The 18,393-nt window shown below is 40.6% G+C and overlaps 5 protein-coding genes across 8 annotated transcripts; 2 read left to right on the top strand and 3 right to left on the bottom strand.

The window, feature by feature from the left end:
* Nucleotides 1–1,311: 1,311 nt before the first annotated feature.
* Nucleotides 1,312–5,371, bottom strand: LOC134179617 (4-hydroxyphenylpyruvate dioxygenase-like). Its single transcript, XM_062646556.1, has 14 exons — nt 4,987–5,371; nt 4,890–4,916; nt 4,765–4,827; nt 4,519–4,623; nt 4,241–4,283; nt 4,089–4,171; nt 3,932–4,021; nt 2,753–2,856; nt 2,561–2,690; nt 2,389–2,499; nt 2,025–2,096; nt 1,838–1,954; nt 1,650–1,772; nt 1,312–1,577 (listed from the first exon to the last, which is right to left on the bottom strand). The coding sequence occupies exons 1-14, from the start codon at nt 4,987–4,989 to the stop codon at nt 1,506–1,508; spliced, it is 1,143 nt and encodes a 380-aa protein (XP_062502540.1). The 5' UTR covers nt 4,990–5,371; the 3' UTR covers nt 1,312–1,505.
* A 188-nt stretch (nt 5,372–5,559) lies between these two features.
* Nucleotides 5,560–11,464, bottom strand: LOC134181901 (E3 ubiquitin-protein ligase ZSWIM2-like). The gene is made up of 13 exons (XM_062649187.1): nt 11,305–11,464; nt 11,176–11,252; nt 10,359–10,399; nt 8,888–9,107; nt 8,435–8,555; nt 8,225–8,346; nt 8,065–8,155; nt 7,607–7,734; nt 7,386–7,545; nt 7,090–7,190; nt 6,892–7,020; nt 5,865–6,069; nt 5,560–5,796 (listed from the first exon to the last, which is right to left on the bottom strand). The coding sequence occupies exons 1-13, from the start codon at nt 11,452–11,454 to the stop codon at nt 5,680–5,682; spliced, it is 1,662 nt and encodes a 553-aa protein (XP_062505171.1). The 5' UTR covers nt 11,455–11,464; the 3' UTR covers nt 5,560–5,679.
* Nucleotides 11,465–12,014: 550 nt separating this feature from the next.
* LOC134188441 (SAGA-associated factor 29-like) lies at nt 12,015–16,862 on the bottom strand. Of its 4 annotated transcripts, none has more exons than XM_062656615.1 (13): nt 16,804–16,862; nt 15,302–15,435; nt 15,172–15,247; nt 14,483–14,555; nt 14,329–14,408; nt 14,211–14,271; nt 13,916–14,008; nt 13,787–13,850; nt 13,635–13,717; nt 12,890–12,934; nt 12,439–12,532; nt 12,308–12,376; nt 12,015–12,249 (listed from the first exon to the last, which is right to left on the bottom strand). In XM_062656615.1, the coding sequence occupies exons 2-13, from the start codon at nt 15,362–15,364 to the stop codon at nt 12,136–12,138; spliced, it is 915 nt and encodes a 304-aa protein (XP_062512599.1). In that variant the 5' UTR covers nt 15,365–15,435; nt 16,804–16,862; the 3' UTR covers nt 12,015–12,135. The 4 variants fall into 4 exon arrangements, with proteins under 4 accessions (XP_062512599.1, XP_062512593.1, XP_062512611.1 ...); XM_062656609.1 differs by lacking the exon at nt 16,804–16,862 and adding an exon at nt 15,772–15,793; XM_062656627.1 differs by lacking the exon at nt 16,804–16,862 and adding an exon at nt 15,630–15,651.
* On the top strand, nt 15,591–16,822 carry LOC134188430 (protein Mdm4-like). The gene has a single exon (XM_062656602.1). The coding sequence runs from the start codon at nt 15,619–15,621 to the stop codon at nt 16,624–16,626; it is 1,008 nt and encodes a 335-aa protein (XP_062512586.1). The 5' UTR covers nt 15,591–15,618; the 3' UTR covers nt 16,627–16,822.
* A 26-nt stretch (nt 16,863–16,888) lies between the features above and the next one.
* Nucleotides 16,889–18,366, top strand: LOC134188420 (uncharacterized). The gene is made up of 2 exons (XM_062656592.1): nt 16,889–18,210; nt 18,272–18,366. Exon 1 carries the CDS (start codon nt 17,138–17,140, stop codon nt 18,146–18,148), a length of 1,011 nt encoding a protein of 336 aa, XP_062512576.1. The 5' UTR covers nt 16,889–17,137; the 3' UTR covers nt 18,149–18,210; nt 18,272–18,366.
* The last annotated feature ends 27 nt before the right edge of the window (nt 18,367–18,393 follow it).

Below are 18,393 nucleotides of genomic sequence, written 5' to 3'. Positions count from 1 at the left end.
GGCCGTTTGGGCCAGACTAGAATGTAATAGTGTTGTTCTTTGAAAATATATGTATTGACAGACAGACAGACAGACAGACAGACAGACATACACAGAACAAGGCACCAGATACCTACATGAACTTGACGGATGATGGCAATAAGAATGCTAAAGAATTCATGTGTTACCGGAGAAAACGATTCTCAACAGCGCTACAACGTTGCAATGCTAATACTATTGCAAGGAAACTATCACACCTTTGCTTTTATCTATGAACTCTAGTATGTAAAGAACTATCATACTCAGTGTTGCGTACATTAGTTTGTGAAATGTATTGACCCTATTGGGTCTCTGGAACATTTTAAATAGTTTTGGTTGTAATAACATTCATTTATGAAAATATATGAAATAGACAGACAGACAGACAGACAGACGGACAGACAGAAACAGACTTACAGACAGACAAACATACATACATACATACATACATACAGACAGACAGACAGACAGACAGACACAAACAGACAAACACAGACTTACAGACAGACAGACAGACAGACTGCCTATGTTAGTTTGTGAGGTGCATTGACCCTATTGCCATAATTGGGTCTCTAGAACTTTTAAATAGTTTGGTAATATATGAAAAGACACACAGACAGACAGACAAACAGACAGTTGCTATCTGACATACAGACAGACAGACATCAGACAGCAATTCACGCCAGAATATTAAGACAGTTTCAGACGACTGCCAACATGGTTGGTCAACTTCTATTACTAAAAGACAGTTTGCTGCTCTTGCGTCCCAACTTAAACCTTTTGCACAAAATAACACAGACAGCTCAACAGCAGATATCTACAAGCTGCACAGTGATGTAGTTACTAGTGCTAAGATTCTGTCAACAGTGATAATAAAATAAACAATATAGCCCATACACAACAATGTGTATCATGATTGCTACATCTACTCCAACCTAATATACAGGTTGACATGTCTTGATATCAGAATATCAGGTAAGTCCTTAATGCACTATTGACACCCAACAATTATCAGATTCTGAAAGTACATACAAGCAGTAAATAAGTTTCGTCGATCTGCTAAAATATCGAATCAATGATGCAAGCACAGTCCAGCATTACATGCTGACTCATTCACTCTGCGAACTTTAGTGGTTAATGATTGATCTGCAAGGTCAAAGATCCATTGACAACTTGACTATCCACACTTTAGAGCCAACAAGGCCAAGTGTCAGTACATATTTAGAAGACACGGATGATTGATTCAATAGCACACAGAGAAATCTGAGCTGTTATCACATATCACAACAGAGCTGACAAAGCATAGACCCAACTACTTATATTCAAACAAACATGAACAGTACAATAGTTGCCTATGAAAGTGAGATTGCAAGTATTTCAAAAAGGTCAGTGTTTATCAAGTTACGATTCTGTGCACTACAACGAACACTCAAGCTCTCGAATAGATATAGAATAATACTCAGCATATGTGTGACCTCCATATTAGATCAGTTTCCACGGTCAAACTGCTCCTTCTCGATGGCCTCAAAAAGAGACTTGAAATTGCCAACTCCAAAACCCTGCAAGAGAGCACCCACCGACTTAATTGTATCTCAAACAGTAAAATTAAAATTGAGAATGGACTGTCTCACTGTGTGGTTCTTCCGCTGAATTAGCTCCAAGAACAACGTTGGTCTATCCTGCACTGGGCGAGAAAATATCTGCAGCAGATACCCTTGATCATCATAATCTACTAATACTTGCAACTTTTCCAGCTAACAAAGAGACAGTAGTCGATCACCATACACATTAATTAATTAACCCTTCATTTGATACTAACCACGTCCACTGATTCTGTAACTGTCACTTTTGCTGATTTGAGTCTCTCACGAAGATTTTCGTAATACGTGCTCGGAATGTTAAGAAACTCCACTCCTCTGGCTCTCAATGCAGTGATCTAACACACACAGGCTCTGTGCAATCAACAAGAATGGCAGGCAATACACACGTAGAGCAAATAGACACACTGTGGCAATGATGTCAGATGTATTGAGAGCGATATGCTGAACACCAGCACCACCATTGTAGTCGATGTACTCCTGCATAGATAACGACAGAAAGACTATCGAGTAACATGATCTCAATTATATGTTTAAACTAGTAAATGAGTTGTGTTCTACTTACTCCAGGTGTGTGTGTGTGTGTGTGTGTGTGTGTGTGTGTGTGTGTGTGTGTGTGTGCATGTGTGTGTGTGTGTGCATGTGCGTGCATGCATGCGTGCGTGTGTGTGTGTGTGTGTGTGTGTGTGTGTGTGACTACTATTTTAATTAATGTGTTTCTCATCAACCACTTGGCAGGACAATCGGCTCGTGTAGTATGCACCTTTAATACCTGTATTTGGCTTTTCCTTTCTCCCTTGGCTGGTTCATTGATTGGCATCTTCACCGTCTCTTCAAAATTTGTAACGACAATAGATCTCAATGAGCTATACCGAGAGTGAACCTACGCACAAGAACACCATACAAATAGACAGACGAGGCGACCGCTTCTATGCATGCAACACCTGTTTGTCATCAACAGACCAAAACCGATGAAACTGTAATGTCTTGAGGTACCAGTCAGACGTCGATGTCATCTCGTCTTCGGGTTGGTTACCGACAACGTGATCAACAAAACGTATTCCGGTGTCCGGTCTACGAAAGGAAACGTGAACGTCGCCAAACTACGTGCAAGTTTAGTTTTTGGATTGTCGTACAGCAAGCTAAGAACCGGATCAACGTATTGTGACAGTTTGTAGTGCGGCAGAAACGTCCCCTTGTAGTTCTTTCGCTCAACAAATGTGTGGATGGTATCACCATACTAGAAATGCACACAGAGACATTCAAATTACATATATGGACAAGTCTCAAATCAACTTATTTATTAACTAGCTGCATTGCCCAGTCTTCGCCCAGTTAATAAATTAATTACATGCAGTATCAATTAGCAGACACTATTGGATATGAATTACCATAGGCGGATAGAGGGGAGGGGTTCTGGAGGTCAGGATCTCGAGTGTTCAACGGCATGCCCACCGCAGCCAAAAACTTGTTTGTTGTGTTATTAAAGTGAACGTACCTTATTGTTTTGATGGATGGTTAATTTGTTCAATTCCAAACTTATATACCTATAATTATCTAATGAATATGCTAGAAAATTAACCCTAATACAGATTTAAGTGAGTTCGTATGCCATATACAGATTTAGCTGCGATGTGGCATGTCTAACGATACAACTGGACCTCCTCTTTCGAAAATTCTGTATCCGTGCCTGATTACCTAACAATATGACTTGCGCGCTCCTGCAACTAAACCGACAATGGATGGTTCAGTGTAATTTTTATCCTACACACACCAATATGTCGTGTTCAACGGTTCGATTTCAGCTCCGTGCTACATGAGTGTTTGTTTTTCTATCTTTTTATGCACGAGCCTATCCTTACTCTTAGTTGTTCTTTATGTCGAATCGAGGTCGAACAGAAGAAAGAGCTTTAAATTTTTTACTCATGTGTCGACTACCGAAAGGTACCCACCCATCGAAATTAACATCATTACCATACTTTTTATTCGAGAAGTACATCTGGAGAATTCGAGTAACAATAAGCCAAATGTGAGGAAGTAGTAAGCGAACAAATACCTAAATAAGATCTTGTCTTATATATATATATATATATATATATATATATATATATATATATATATATATATATATATATAGATGCTGTTATAGCAACTATACAACAGAGCAAAGATATTGACAAAAAGTCTACCCAATGAGTCATTAACATTCGCCAGACAAGTAGCCACCTCCGTCGTATGTACAGTTCTCAACAATTTCTACCCATTTTCCCCTACGATGTTGCCATCAAATTATACAGATTCGATCATGGTCTTACTGTCTGCACTGATGCCATAGTAACGGACCCATCCTCGTCACTTTCTTCCCACGGTTCTTTCACAGATACGGCTCCGTTTTCGATAGCTCGCTGTAAATCGTACAAAACAATATACAACCCAGTAGACAGCCAAATCCTGTTACCAACTACAAATTACTTTGTAAATTTTTTCACAGTCTTCCACGGTAAAGGCAATGTCCTTCACTCCGTCTCCATGTTTACTCAAGTACCGACCCATTTCTATTAATTAATTAATTAACATTTTGGACATCACACTCACTGCTGTCTGTTGTGTAGTTGTATTATTACCTTCATTTCCAGGTTCCAAAGGCGAGTTTAGAACAAATATGGTCTAGAATATCACAACACTACTGCAAACTGAGGCAATGTTACATAAATTTCTGTGTATTGTAGTGTGTGTGTGTGTGTGTGTGTGTGTGTGTGTGTGTGTGGTGTGTGTGTGTGTGTGTGGTGTGTGTGTGTGTGTGTGTGTGTGTGTGTGTGTGTGTGTGTGTGTGTGTGTGTGTGTGTGTGTGTGTGTGTGTGTGTGTGTGTGTGTGTGTGTGTGTGTGTGTGATCCTCCTCACGTCGTTCAGTTGCACTACATGTGACACAACTTTCCTCGTTCCTGTCTCAAGTCCCTTATAACCAACTGGCTTGAAGCCAAATCGAATGCAATACCAATGAGCCGCCTAACCCAAAATAAACCACATACAACACAAACTCAACATTAAACACAATTACGCAATATAGAAAACACACAAACATAATTTCATTGTTTGATTGTGTGCATGACACATTCACTACAAGCCCAAAACGTAACACCCCCGCACCTGTTTGGCATTTCCGACCCAAAACGAGAGATGGTCGAAGGCCAGGAACTTTCCCACTTCGGGCTTACAGTAAAACAAGAACAACGACATAAGTAACAAGACAAACCATGCGGTTTTTGACTTACTTTCGGCCCTTTATCGCTGTACGTTGTCTAGAGCAAGCAGCAGACTCAGTCACGTACACGTACTGTTATAAGTAAAGCTAACGTATAAGAGACGTACCATCTTGGTGATAAGAGTGAGTTGTCGATCTGGTATCTTTTTGTTCGTTCGCGTATGTCTGAGTGTCCTACGGTTGATTTCAATGTCGTCCTAGGTAGGTTTCTAGCGGGTGTTTAGAGACTGGGGTTAGTGTAGTGTAGACGCCTCAAAAGCAAGCTGTTGGTGAAGCGAAGAACCCTTGTTTTCCTTTCGGCCGCGCATAAGGGGCTGACTAGGCATGAGGCCATCTGGACTCATGTGACTTTGTTCACTACCCAGCCCTCCCGCTAAGTCATACTTCCGTAGTCCATGCTCCATACGGATGTATAATATACCTGTTGCTGCAGCTTCTATTGGCGCTGGAATGGTTGGTGCTGGAGTGGCAGGTACAGTACAACTAACCGCCGGTGCCAAAAGCTCGTTATACGGGAACTTGACATGAAAACGAGGCTACTACATTAAATAATTATGCAGTTGCAGTACTTACAACCTTACATACTGCTCGGCTTGATTAGAGAGAGAAACATCGCGTATAAATTGAGGAGCAGAATCATTGTACATGTATAGCAATTGGTAAAGTAATACAAACAATAATTTGAGCTCAAACGTATCATCCACATTGTAATTCTGCATGTACATTGCGTATTAATACTATGTGCAAACTGTACACTGTTGTTATTTGAACAAGCGCGGAATGACTATGCATTGAGCATTTCAAGTGATTTGTTGCTGACCAAATCTTACGCACCGAAAACGAACAGCATGTCTGGCAGTTGATGACCTTGCAATTGGTGACTGGAATGGTCTCGCACTCTGCAATGGTCTCGCACCCTGCAATGATGCAAAAAATGTATGTATTCAGAGTCTACAGAACGATCACTGAACGATCATACACAAACCATTGGTCTAAGACGGAAATGTGTTTCTAATCTTTGCTCTCTCAGTGGTGATATAACTTCTGATATTTCTGAAATCCCATTTGTCACCAAAAGACTGGGAAGGCATGCCTGTTGCCTGGATGGTATTGATGGAGGCATAGCATGACGTTTTAGCATTTGCTTGTGCCTCTCACATGGTAATCTCTGAAGTGTTGTGTTCCGGTCACTACAATAGTTAAGTCAATTTGTCACTTTGGAGATGACAATTAAACAACAACAAACAGTCAGTTGTTCATATTTATATTGGCAATAAATTATTAAGATTGTACAGTATTGTATTGTATTGTGATATATTGTATTGTATTGTACTGTGTTGTGATATTGCATTGTTTTGTATTGTATTGTGATATATTGTATTGTATTGTATTGTATTGTATTGTATTGTATTGTATTGTATTGTGATATATTGGATTGTATTGTATTGTATTGTATTGTAGTATTGTATTGCACTATACATGTATACATGTAGTGTAGAGTATTGTATCTATTTTATGGATTAATTAACATGATTTGGAAGCATTCCTAGATATACTTTAGACCTTCAAAAATCACTTTACAATACAGCAAACAAATGTTTCCAAAATAACAAAACCAAAAACTACAAGTTCAGTTTAGTCTCACGCCAGCCCTCCCCTCAGTATCTTATAAGTCATACTTCCCCATCTGAAGTATGAGTATGACAGATGGGAGGAACTGGCCATGCAAGACTATATGAGCTTATAAGCTCAGCTGTGCTGCACTGTTTCCAAATGTATCACAAACTTTCTTCACAATGAGTCACCAATTTTGCAGTATTGCAATTAATGTTTTATCTTCTTTCTACACTGTCTGTCCCACAACCTATCAAACTGAATACTGCATACGTGTACACAAAGACATGCACACAGCAAACAAGCGTGCAGATCTACGTTTACACTACTTTCTGAGGACTTCAATCAAGCAACAACAACATCATTTCAAACAAGTCTACATACATAATACTACTAACCTGGCTGGAGAAAATGAAGAATCAAGAGAGATAGAACATCGTCTGCCCATTATTGAAGGTAACATTGACTCTCTATCTTTGTGTGAACACGGCTGACTTTCTTGTAGCTGCTGTCGTTTGGAAACTGACCTGTTGATCAAACGTGTTGGTACTTGATACATACATGTATCTTAGAGTGTAATATAAGTTCAAAAAGACCTTTTCTTCCTTGTGAGGATGACACAAGGAACAGTAAGACCATCTACTGGACACGTAGCTCTTTCATTGACCAACCACCGATCAATACACGACACATGAAACTGACAAATCATACAATAAAGAGATTATAATTAACTGCACACTGGGAGATACTTTCAAAGTGTATCCTCATCCAGAATCAAAAAAGCAATTTTTGGAAATGACATTACGTGCAGACTCGATGTATGATGGTGTGTGTGTGTGTGTGTGTGTGCGCGCGCGCGCGTGCGTGTGTGTGTGTGTGTGAATTGACTCACTCTGTGTCTGCAAGGTAAAACTCTGACGTGCTGCAGCGCCTTGAAAGGCATCAAACAAACTCGACACTGAACACCAGGAGAAAGTAGTGGATGAGACGGTTTCAGCTTCTCAATAGGAAACGATTCCACAACATGTCTGGGCAATGGCTCCACAACTGAACTAAAGATGTCAGCCAGTTGAGCTTAACACATGCACTTCACAAAGCCTAATCTACTCTCACTTATCAAGCTGGTTGAGAAGGTCATAATCATCAGCTGTCAGCTCCCTGCTCTGAATATCTGACAAGAGAGCTGATGGTAACCGTTGACCTCCACCGCGTCTGGCTGGTTGCCAACAGCTAAGTCTCTTCTAACCAATAAAAAAAAGCAAAACAAAGTTAGTCAACCTTGTCAGCAGTTGTGTGGAACTCTAGATCTGTTATTCTGTGCTTCATCTACTGTGTGTAAAAGGTTTGGTGAGTTGCTGTCTGTTGTCTGTCTGTCTGTCTGTCTGTCCATCAGTCTGTCTGTCTGTCTGTCTGTCTGTCCATCAGTCTGTCTGTCTGTCTGTCTGTCCATCAGTCTGTCTGTCTGTCTGTCTGTCCATCCATCTGTCTGTCTGTCAGTCTGCAGTTTGCTTCATTAAATGCCTAAATTTCAACACCCATACATATACATCAAACTAAGCGACATCACAGACCTGTTTATACACAAAGTTGTGTTCAGCATGTACACGAATTTGTTGATGAAAGCAAGTTGAGCACAAGTGATACCAACTGCAAACACTACACCTACAAACAAACGAAACTAACCCAGTTCCCATATCTAAAGCATCTCTTAACATACATATAAATACCAACCTATAACATTTACCAACAATAGGAGACACATTGCAATGTTCACATGCCACATTAATATGCACATCACGCCTCTCCTCAGGCACACGCAACTGTGAGAAACGACGAGCCTCAGCACGTAACGTCTAAAGTCATTCGTTTCATAAAACATAACATTTTCAGTTCTTTACCAACTGATCTACAGCTGGTTGATTGCTTTGTATGTATTCTCACCTCAATTGGGCCAAAATCTTCTCTACAAAGTGGACATTTGATTGATGTTGCACCAGTTGATGCCTGGTGTTCTGCCCACATTTTCATGCACCTCACATGTACACTCTTACCACAGCTATGACTACAAACAGACAACAATGATAACAATAATCCTAATTGAGTACAATTTAAATATGATGACAACAAACACACACACACACACACACACACACACACAGTGACACACACAGTGACACACACACACACACACACACACACACACACACACACACACACACACACACACACACACACACACACACAGTAGTGTCCCATCATATCAATAAAAATAATGATCAACATTTGCTTGTATTGGTAAAGATCAGTATCAATTGATTAATTTCAAAACAACAGACGTAGAATTTTCTTGTATTTCAACCAATTAAGATGATGCAATTTAACTTGTATTGATACCTGCAATACGTTATGGCTTCTGCGGATGCCAGCAACTCATCATAGCAAACTGGGCAAACGTCTTCAACAGAGATGTCCTTTTGTTGCATCGCCACTTTTGGTTTGTGATGACTGTCAGCTGCTTTTGGTCTGCTGTCATTGGGAGCATTAGCCGAGATACGGGTATGCTGATATACCAATTCATTGATTTCTCTTTCGACCAAAGAAAGTTGGAAAACAACTGCAGGCAACAAGTACAATCAATTCGACTGGTTGCATGCTTACGTACACCACTAGTAGACAAACTACATGCATTACATCATGCCTTGAATTTGATCATTTGAGTACAAGACCAAAACCAAGATAGACAAACACCAACATGGATGACACACAGCAATATGCAGAGGAGAGGTGGTGGAACCGATCAGGATCCATGGCCTGACCACTTTCCACAAGGTGTACTGTCTCTTATCGACTCTTGGCAGCTACTTCCAGTTTAGGGGTCTAGACAATTAAATAGGTAATATATTTATCAAGACTGCATTGGTCTTACTCGTAGCCTGGCCATATTTGATAAACACTGTTTAGATTCCTAACGTACAATGGCTGCACTTAGGTTTCCGAGGTAAAATGTCTACGCATGCTAGTGGTACTGTAATGCAGCTTAAAGCAAATCACGTGAGCTAGTGTGTTTCGTATGTGTAAGGACAACTCCTCTTAGCACGCTGTAGGCCTGACCACCATATTTGCTTCCGCCGCTGTTGGTATGCATCTACTTTTCTCTCTTAATTACTTAATGTTCAGCTCTAATGTTGCATTTTAGGACAAACATAGGCAAACTTTCTGATCTTAATCTACGTTCATTCCATACACCTAACCTAAAGTCTATCTGAATTTGATCTAATCCACAAGCTTCCAGATAGTCAGGACTGACACTGACAGCTAGGGGCTGATGCAGAGGTGTTGAACTGGTCATGCAGTATTCAGATTCCAACTAGAGAGCACACACTCACTGTATACTGTGTCAGTGCACTGGCATGCAATCCAAGTTGACTACATATGCATGCATGTATTTCAATCGTCAACTCACGTGCAGTGCAAGCAACACAAATCTGTTGCAACTGTCCTGAACTTTAATAATTGTGTGGTAAAGTGTGAGTCTACATGCAGCATAATCATTGTCTAGTTCATCTAAGAATCACAAAATTAAATTTTGGTCATAATTAACTACATATGTGCATGACACACTGTATTACATACAGTGTATATCATGGCTGTTTGAAATATGCAGGTATAACGTACAACAAAGCCATGTAGGCTCATTACTATAATTGTGTATAATAATGCACTGGTACAGACAGCTCAGCGGGGAGGGGAAAATTGGGAACACAATTTGTACAAGCTACTGGTGATGACACAATTGACTTTCAATATTCATGTTCAATTATTAAGCATAACATTGATTTCTTCAATAACAAATAAATAGATTTACTTGGGTTGTCTTGAGAGACTCTGAACTTCTTAAGAATGACCCTGCAAACGTTCAAATTCAATTTGTTAGAAAGTATACATGAACAATGGCTAATGTAGTGTTTTGTTGTTCGAAGTTTCTGCTCTACAGCGGCCGTAAGAGTTTGGCCACAAGAATAATAAAATTACTTGTTTGACAGAAGTTGTATGCTCAAAACAATCAGCGTTCGTTATATTTCTTTTTATTATTAATATCAACTTTTAATACGTACACTGACATGTACCCATGCAAATATATCTCATTCATAATAATACAATTTAATTCCTCAAAGTTGTATGTGAACAAACTTGGGAGAGTTTGAGTGTGTAACAAGAAGTATTACAACTAAGTCAAAGTCCACAAGTTTTAAAACTTAAAAATTTAGAAATTTAACAATTTGATCTAATTTAAAACAAACATGCCCACCACTCAAAAATTGATGCATACTCCTGTCAAACAACGAATTTGTTTTGTGGCTTTCAACCAGCAGCCATCCCTAAAACTATCAATTGTCAATCTCAACACATTTTATACCAGGACACAAACCACTTTTTGTACCAACGTATATCTACTCGGTTACCAGTAAAAACCTTAATTTATAACGATGTCCACACCCTCCCAATTTTTTAATTTATGTTTTTCTTTGTTTAATTAATTAACTTTAAAAATTCTTCAAAATTTTTTCCTTTGTTTTTCTTCTTCAAACAAATTGAAACACATAGAACGACTGCCTATTGAATTCACAGCCGCTGTAAAACAACCGTTACGACACAACAGATGCACATACATGCAGACATACCAGAGAATGTGAACACACAACTCTTTCTCTTGACGAAACGTAGAACAAGAGCACGAGTGCGCGTCACCAAGAACGACCTAAGCAAGTCGTGGATAACACTAGATTGCGTGAGAAACGATGATTTCTTACTCTGTATTTCGTTGCTGCTCCTTCTTGTCGCAGAATAAACCCTGTGGGGCCCGTCTGGTTTAGAAGATAAATTCTTGATTGAAGCGCCTCTTCTATGCGAGACTGGACCTTTTCGGGACAAACACGTCGCCATGAAAATACACGAGACATAATAATTGTAGCTGCGTCTACCGTCGTCACAGCAACACACACACAGTGCGCATGTGCGTGTAGTTACCACATGTAATGGTAAATTTTTTTAGGTCTACACAACATGAATACCACCTTACAGTAGCAGTTAATCTTTGAAATTTTAGCTACACTATCAATATCCCTATTTTACACAAACTACTAATCTAGAGAACTCGGCAGCACCAGTGCACGTGTGGCCTAGTACGACGAGATGAAGAAACACAGAAGACATGAATACAAAAGCGGTCCACGTCAATAGCAAAGCTGCTTCTCTAATGAAAAATGAAGCAGTAATTAAATATAACCTTCATTCAGACCTAGAAAGTGTTTAAAAATTGTAACCCCAAGCAGCGGCTTCACTGCATGACTAGGAGGAACCTGGGAAGGCCATAACCCCAACACTACTTTAGTATTAGTAAGCATGGCCTCTAGACAATAAACAATTACCGCAAGGTTTCACAAATTAAATATTATACCCCAGCAGCTGGCCTCCTCAATTTTGTAAGTCCAGCAATGCCTCTGGCCCAAGGCTTGTCACACACAGTCAACATGTTTAACAATGGATGCCCTGCCCTTGTTTTCAATATTCTGTTGTCGCTAAGTGAATATGTAATACTACGTTTACTGCTTTTCATAGCACACACTGATGCAATACTATTCTCAACGTTTCCGTTCCTTTATCGGAAGGATGTATCTTTGAGGCACTTTCAATGCAGGGGAATATCCTTCGGGATACGATACGTCTTCAAACAACACCGAGTAGTCATCATCAACCTATACAAACAACACACTCCTATCATCACACCAACAACACACGATCCAACCATCTGACATTCGATGGCACAGACGCTATGAATCCTTTGTAAAAGCAAGTTGTCTGAGGGTAAACAGCCATGACCGACTACACCAGATGAAACGATGCTGACAATGACTGACTTTCTCGTTTAGTTAATTAACATTTACTTGTCCTTTGGAATGAATTGCCGATGGTGTAACAGCAGGATCTGCTTTCATCGATGGCAATGCGAGTACCTTACGTTTCGTAAGGACATGACGTCTAAAACAATGTATCACAATTACGTAGACACACTACATAACGATTGCTAGAAACAAACTACAGTAAGACACCACACATCCACACTGTAATGTGATAGCTAATTTCATCTTGCACCCATGACCCAACTGCGTGGCTACCAAAACCAAAAAGACAATCCACCAGCAGCACAAACGTGTGTGATTGTTTTGATCATTGACAACTACAACTACACCTGCCTAGATGCAATGATTATGCTCTTAAACATAAGAAGTTGTGCACGCGTCGACATCAAAATCAGTTATAGTATCGAAACAATTGAATTCACTTGTGGTCACAACACGTTAGAGTGAATGGTGTCCTACTGTAATATGACTATACTCTCGAGCAGTGCTGCCTTCTTCATCAATATCTTCAACCGTGTATCTAGGGGGAACAACAGTTAGTCCATACATTAAATAACACTTTGGACAAACAGAAAGACAACATACTGTACACCAAACTGACACACTGACATGATACTAGACCATGTTAGTACCATTGTACTTATGATATTAATGCATTGTTATATATAAACACCGTAAAAACTTCATTCAAAGTTTAATACTTCTACATACAGTTATTTCCTCCTTGTAATTATGTATTTTAGTGATTAGCATATTGAAATTATGACAAACAGATACAGGGACGTACACAGCAAATAGTAATTGGTCCGGCCTAGCGTGCGCTAATAAAAATAGGCATGTCCTGCTTTGCGCTAGTGGGTGTAACCCTTTAGTCTGCTGACAGTTGGGAGGAGTAGTGAAAGCAAGTGCAGGTAATTAAATGAGCAAGCGTACACAATTAAAACCTTACACAAACATGTACAAAAGCATGCGGTAACTTTTCGCATATAAATTATTTTAATCCTAACCCGGACGTTGATGCCATTCAGCGTCTGGTGAACGTGGAATGTTTAATATTGGCCGGACCGGGCAGAGTGCTGCCTATGCCTCTGAGATAGTCACCTAATCACAACTTTCTGGCAAGCAGACTAAGACGTAATGCTTCTAGACAGGCGGTACAGTATCTTAACTTAATAATTATCGATCCTACCAAACTTATTTGTCTAATCATTGACACTGACTTGCATAAATGTGCATTGTAACTTATAACTTCAGCAAGAATCCATTGCTCCTCACCATCTTGTCCTTGAATACGAGCACAAACCTAATTTCGTTGAATACAATTGAGCAAGTAATGTCATTGATATCGAGCTCTGCACGTATGTCCACGTACCTGACTTCCAGGCTTTGGAACAAAGTTGTGCTCTGCTGGTATGGCTCCACACAACGGAGGAGGCCTAACGAAATGTAATTGAATAGAAATTAGATTGTGTAGTACAAAGATGGATCTGTGTATTCTCACTTTTCGTCCGGTTCTTGTGGTCTCCATACTGGTAATTGATTGGCAGCTTGCTGTAGTAATGATATCAACACTCCGCGTCGCATCACAGGCTTTCTGGACAAACAACGCAATGAGCACAAACACACACATGATATTTGCATCGTTGAATAAATTCTACAAGTTGATCAATATTATGAAACATCGTGTGTGTGTGTGTGTGTGTGTGTGTGTGTGTGTGTGTGTGTGTGTGTGTGTGTGTGTGTGTGTGTGTGTGTGTGTGTGTGTGTGTGTGTGTGTACATGTGTGTTTATTATACCGTGGTTGCTCAGTCTCAAATATACTTGCAGCTAATCCACTTGCTCCTGCCTTACTGTGTCCTGCACCATAATTTCTTATCACCAACAGATATGTGGAGAACGTATCAATAAAGGTACCCATAGTAGCAGCAGAATTAGCCACTTTGCTTCTCAACATTTTTACCTCTGCGATCTTGTCAAGACATCGTTGAAGCATCCTATGCAACGGCAGCATGCGCTATTGAATTAATCTGCCATATACACAATTAGTAACGACTGTATATCTCATTACCCTGCTTCTTTACGTGCATCCTCTTGAGCAGCCACATAGAGGCTCTTAAGTTTATTCTTAAAGTAAGCAGACACTAACACCACAACGAAATAGAGGTCAAATGTATATACACAATACTCAGACTAAGTGTCCATTTGTCGGCCATTAAAAGTGTATTCAAAATTCAAGATTAGTCAAGTACACTGCCTACTGTCTGAATGCTCTGCACTTAATACTTTACTTTAAGCACCACAATGTTCATGCAACTCTAAACGTTGTCATGCAAGACTTAGTAATTGACTTTATTATGCTACAGCCACTGCTACCCACCTCTGACAGGGAAGCTCCTACAGAAAGTTTGTAGTCAAACAAAATATAAGCAAATTATTCCAGCGTCTCGTTCCTATATTCATATACATTCACACTCATTCTGAGAAAAGCATAGGGCCACAAAGATCATTTTACAAAAGCTTTCTTCCAACTGTACTTGCTTCAACCACACTGTGTCCTCCTAACCCCAAATCGGTTAATTTTAGTTGTTATTGCCATTTCTCATTTGACCTTTGCAATTAATTATATTACTTCTAACCAATTGAATGACAATAAAAATTGCTATAGTATACCTCTAGATCTGCGGTCTAACAATCTGTAGTTTGTGTATACAATGCACTACAAAATGTATTAGTCAACAAACGCTGAGAGATGGTTACCTTTCGACTCAGCCTTCATTTTATCGTGAGTTTTGGCGATGTTGACAAGCGTTGGTTCTGCTCGCACTCTCTCTTCCTGCACAAATTAATATACACTGCACTCAATAACAATAGATAACAATAACTATACTTGAGTCTTCTTCACTAGAAGATGCAGTTCTTTGAGTGCAGCCTTGACAGCATTTTCTGCCATAGTAATATCCGGGTAGTCTTACCTCATCCGGGTAGTCTACGTTATCCGGGACTCCAAGAAGATAGATTTTACTGCACAGACATACTGTATTGTTAGTCGAGCAAGTAAATCATTTCCCATTGAGATTAGCTAAAATTTTAGTTATTTATCTGTCAACGCTTTTTATAAAATTAAACATCCGGGAACTAATCAAGTTAATTAAGATTAAGTTAATTAAGGACTCCAACTCATTTTACATTTGTCCTACGACAGCAATGACAACTACCGGAGTCAACGAGTGTAGGGAACATCCGTATCATCATCATCCTCTTGTTCAAATGGACGCGTTTTCCGTCTACGCCAACACCAACGGTATTTGGGAGTGTGCTGTGTGTCGCACGTCGAGTAGCGAGAGTCATGAACGCTACCTGTATCGCTGTCAGGCGTGTAGCTTCAACTTGTGCAACAAATGCTTCTCTGTTGTCGGTGGCCTACACTCCCTACACAGTCACTCACTGAAAAAGTCCCTGGTGCGTGACGTCTTTGAGGGCGGAGTTTGGCATTGTAACCGTTGTAACGTAATGAACTCGGGAGAATGGTCGTATCACTGCAGTCTATGCGACTTCGATTTGTGTGAGACTTGCTTTCATTCTCAGCCTCATCCGCTGCACGAGCATCCTCTCTTGCAGGCTGATGCTCGAGTTGTCTATCCCCAATCTGACGCGCGCTGGTGCTGTGATCACTGCAGGAAACAATTTGATTCAAACATTTTCCACTATTGTCCGAAGTGTCAGTTTAACTTGTGTGTCAAATGTGTCGCTGGTCAACAACACCATCTTCATCTGCATAAGCTGTGGTTGGCAAACAGCAAAGTTGTTTATTCAAGTTCGCTGTGGAACGGGTGGTTTTGTAATAATTGCAAAAGAAGCTCTCACGGTGTTACTAGTCTGTACATGTGGCACTGTAGGGTATGTAAGTTTGATCTGTGTATGAGCTGTTATAGTCTCCCGCCACCGCGGCCATCACCACCACGTCCCACTGGCGGGAATGGCTTACGTTATCCAGTGCAAGAACAATCTATTCAACCCCGTCTAGATGGAGCTAATCATACTGAATGTGTTGTTTGTAAGGATAAACCAATGAATGCTAGTATTATTCATGGAGATGGTACGTCACATGTTGAGTTCTGTGTCGACTGTGCACGAACACTGAAAGACAAGCAACAGCGGTGCCCCCTCTGCAGGAAGACTATTGACAAGGTTGAGAAGCAATTCGATTCGTAATTACACCCTATGTTAGATTACTGTGTGTGTGGAGGGTGGAAAGGTTAACGATCAGAGGTTAGACTTATAACTGCCAAGTGATGTATTATTAGCCCTCAATTAATTAATTAAATTGAATTAACGATTTGTTTCTCCACGTGTGTTACTGAACGACACAACAGATGACAATAACCATACTCGAGTCTTCTTCACTAGAAGATGGAGTTCTTTTTTTTAGTGCAGTCTTCACAGCATTTCTTCCACAGACAAATGTAACATCCGGGTAGGTGCCTTATACGGGTAGCTACCTTATTCGAGATCTCAAAAAGCACACTGTCCAGTGAACATGCAGTACAGCACTGCTAGTGGAGTCATGTGCTTTGAGACTGTGTAAATAGCTAGGTATTATATGTCGGTGATTTTCCTGTAAGGCAACATCCGGGAACTGATCAAGTGGTTACCACACCTGCACTACTCAAAGTCTAGCTATCCAACGGTTTTTACACGGAGAATTAACGGAGTCATCGAGTGTATGGAACATCCGTATCATCATCATCCTCTCGTCCAAATGGACGCGTTTTCCGTCTACGCCAACTTCAATGGCACTTGGGCGTGTGATGTGTGTCGCACGGTGAGCAGCGAGAGCGGTGAACGCTACCCGTATCGCTGCCATACGTGCAGTTTCGACTTGTGCAAGAAATGCTTCTCTGTTGTCGGTGGCCTCCACCCCCTACACAGTCACTCACTGAAAAAGTCACGGGTGAGTGAAACGTATCAGGGGGGAGCATGGGGTTGTGACCAGTGTATGAGGATGAATTCGGGGGAATGGTCGTATCAGTGCATTGAATGCAATTTTGATCTGTGTGAGACTTGCTTTCATTCGCAGTCTCATCCACTGCATGAGCATCCTCTCTTGCTGGCTGATGCTCGTGTTGTCTATGGGCACTACAATGCCCGCTGGTTCTGTGATCACTGCGGGATGTCAAGCACTAGGAGTAGTTCAAACATTTCCCACCACTGTCCGAAGTGTCAGTTTGACTTGTGTGTTAACTGTGTGGCTGGTCAACAACACCATCTTCATCCGCATAAGCTGTTGTTGGCGAACAGCTATGTTGTCTATTCGAGTCAGTTGTATAACGGGCAGTGGTTTTGTGATAATTGTAAGAAGAGCTCGCGAGGAGTCATGTACATGTGGCACTGTAGGGAGTGTCAGTTTGATCTCTGTATGAGCTGTTATAGTCTCCCGGCACCACGACTGCCACCTCAACTGCCACCATCTCGTCCTCCTGTGGCTCCTCCCACTGGAGGGAATGGCTTATGTTATCCAATGCCGGAACAGCCTGGTCAACCGCATCCAGATGGAACCGATCCTACTGAATGTGTTGTTTGTATGGATAAACCAAGGAACGCTGGGATTATTCATGGAGATACGTCGCATGTTGTGTGCTGTGTTGACTGTGCACGAAAGTTGAAAACCGAGTTGCTGCCGTGCCCCATCTGCAGGAAGCCAATTGAAAAGGTTGTGCAGCAATTCAATTCGTAGTTACACCCTTCGTTACATCACTATGATGTGGAAGGTGGAAAGGATTACGATCGGAGGACCGGGTACTGTATAACTGCATATATGTATTTGTCTTGATATGAGCATTAAAATATAGTTTCCTAGCTTTATTCCAAGTGATGGAAGGGTTTTGTTGTTGCACAGTGTGTCACTGATCTACCGATGTCTTGACGTTTTGATTGTGATTAATCATACACAACCAAGTTAGTTACTGTATATATATATAT

Source organism: Corticium candelabrum, chromosome 1 (genome assembly GCF_963422355.1).
Source record: "Corticium candelabrum chromosome 1, ooCorCand1.1, whole genome shotgun sequence".
NCBI lineage: Eukaryota > Metazoa > Porifera > Homoscleromorpha > Homosclerophorida > Plakinidae > Corticium > Corticium candelabrum.
This window is presented reverse-complemented; position numbering and strand designations above follow the sequence as displayed.

Coding starts and splice junctions, on each gene's coding strand:
- LOC134188420 (XM_062656592.1), top strand. CDS start 17,138: ATGGAACATCCGTATCATCATCATCCTCTCGTCCAAATGGACGCGTTT.
- LOC134188430 (XM_062656602.1), top strand. CDS start 15,619: ATGACAACTACCGGAGTCAACGAGTGTAGGGAACATCCGTATCATCAT.
- LOC134181901 (XM_062649187.1), bottom strand. CDS start 11,454: ATGTCTCGTGTATTTTCATGGCGACGTGTTTGTCCCGAAAAGGTCCAG. Junction 7,021..7,089: donor ATCCTCACAAGGAAGAAAAG/GTCTTTTTGAAC, acceptor TTTGATCAACAG/GTCAGTTTCCAAACGACAGC. Junction 5,797..5,864: donor ATTTCCGTCTTAGACCAATG/GTTTGTGTATGA, acceptor GCATCATTGCAG/GGTGCGAGACCATTGCAGAG.
- LOC134179617 (XM_062646556.1), bottom strand. Junction 4,624..4,764: donor GGGTCGGAAATGCCAAACAG/GTGCGGGGGTGT, acceptor ATTTTGGGTTAG/GCGGCTCATTGGTATTGCAT. Junction 2,097..2,388: donor AAAGGAAAAGCCAAATACAG/GTATTAAAGGTG, acceptor TTATCTATGCAG/GAGTACATCGACTACAATGG.
- LOC134188441 (XM_062656615.1), bottom strand. CDS start 15,364: ATGGCAGAAAATGCTGTCAAGGCTGCACTCAAAGAACTGCATCTTCTA. Junction 13,718..13,786: donor TTCCAAAGCCTGGAAGTCAG/GTACGTGGACAT, acceptor CAACGAAATTAG/GTTTGTGCTCGTATTCAAGG. Junction 12,250..12,307: donor TAGCGTCTGTGCCATCGAAT/GTCAGATGGTTG, acceptor TTGTTTGTATAG/GTTGATGATGACTACTCGGT.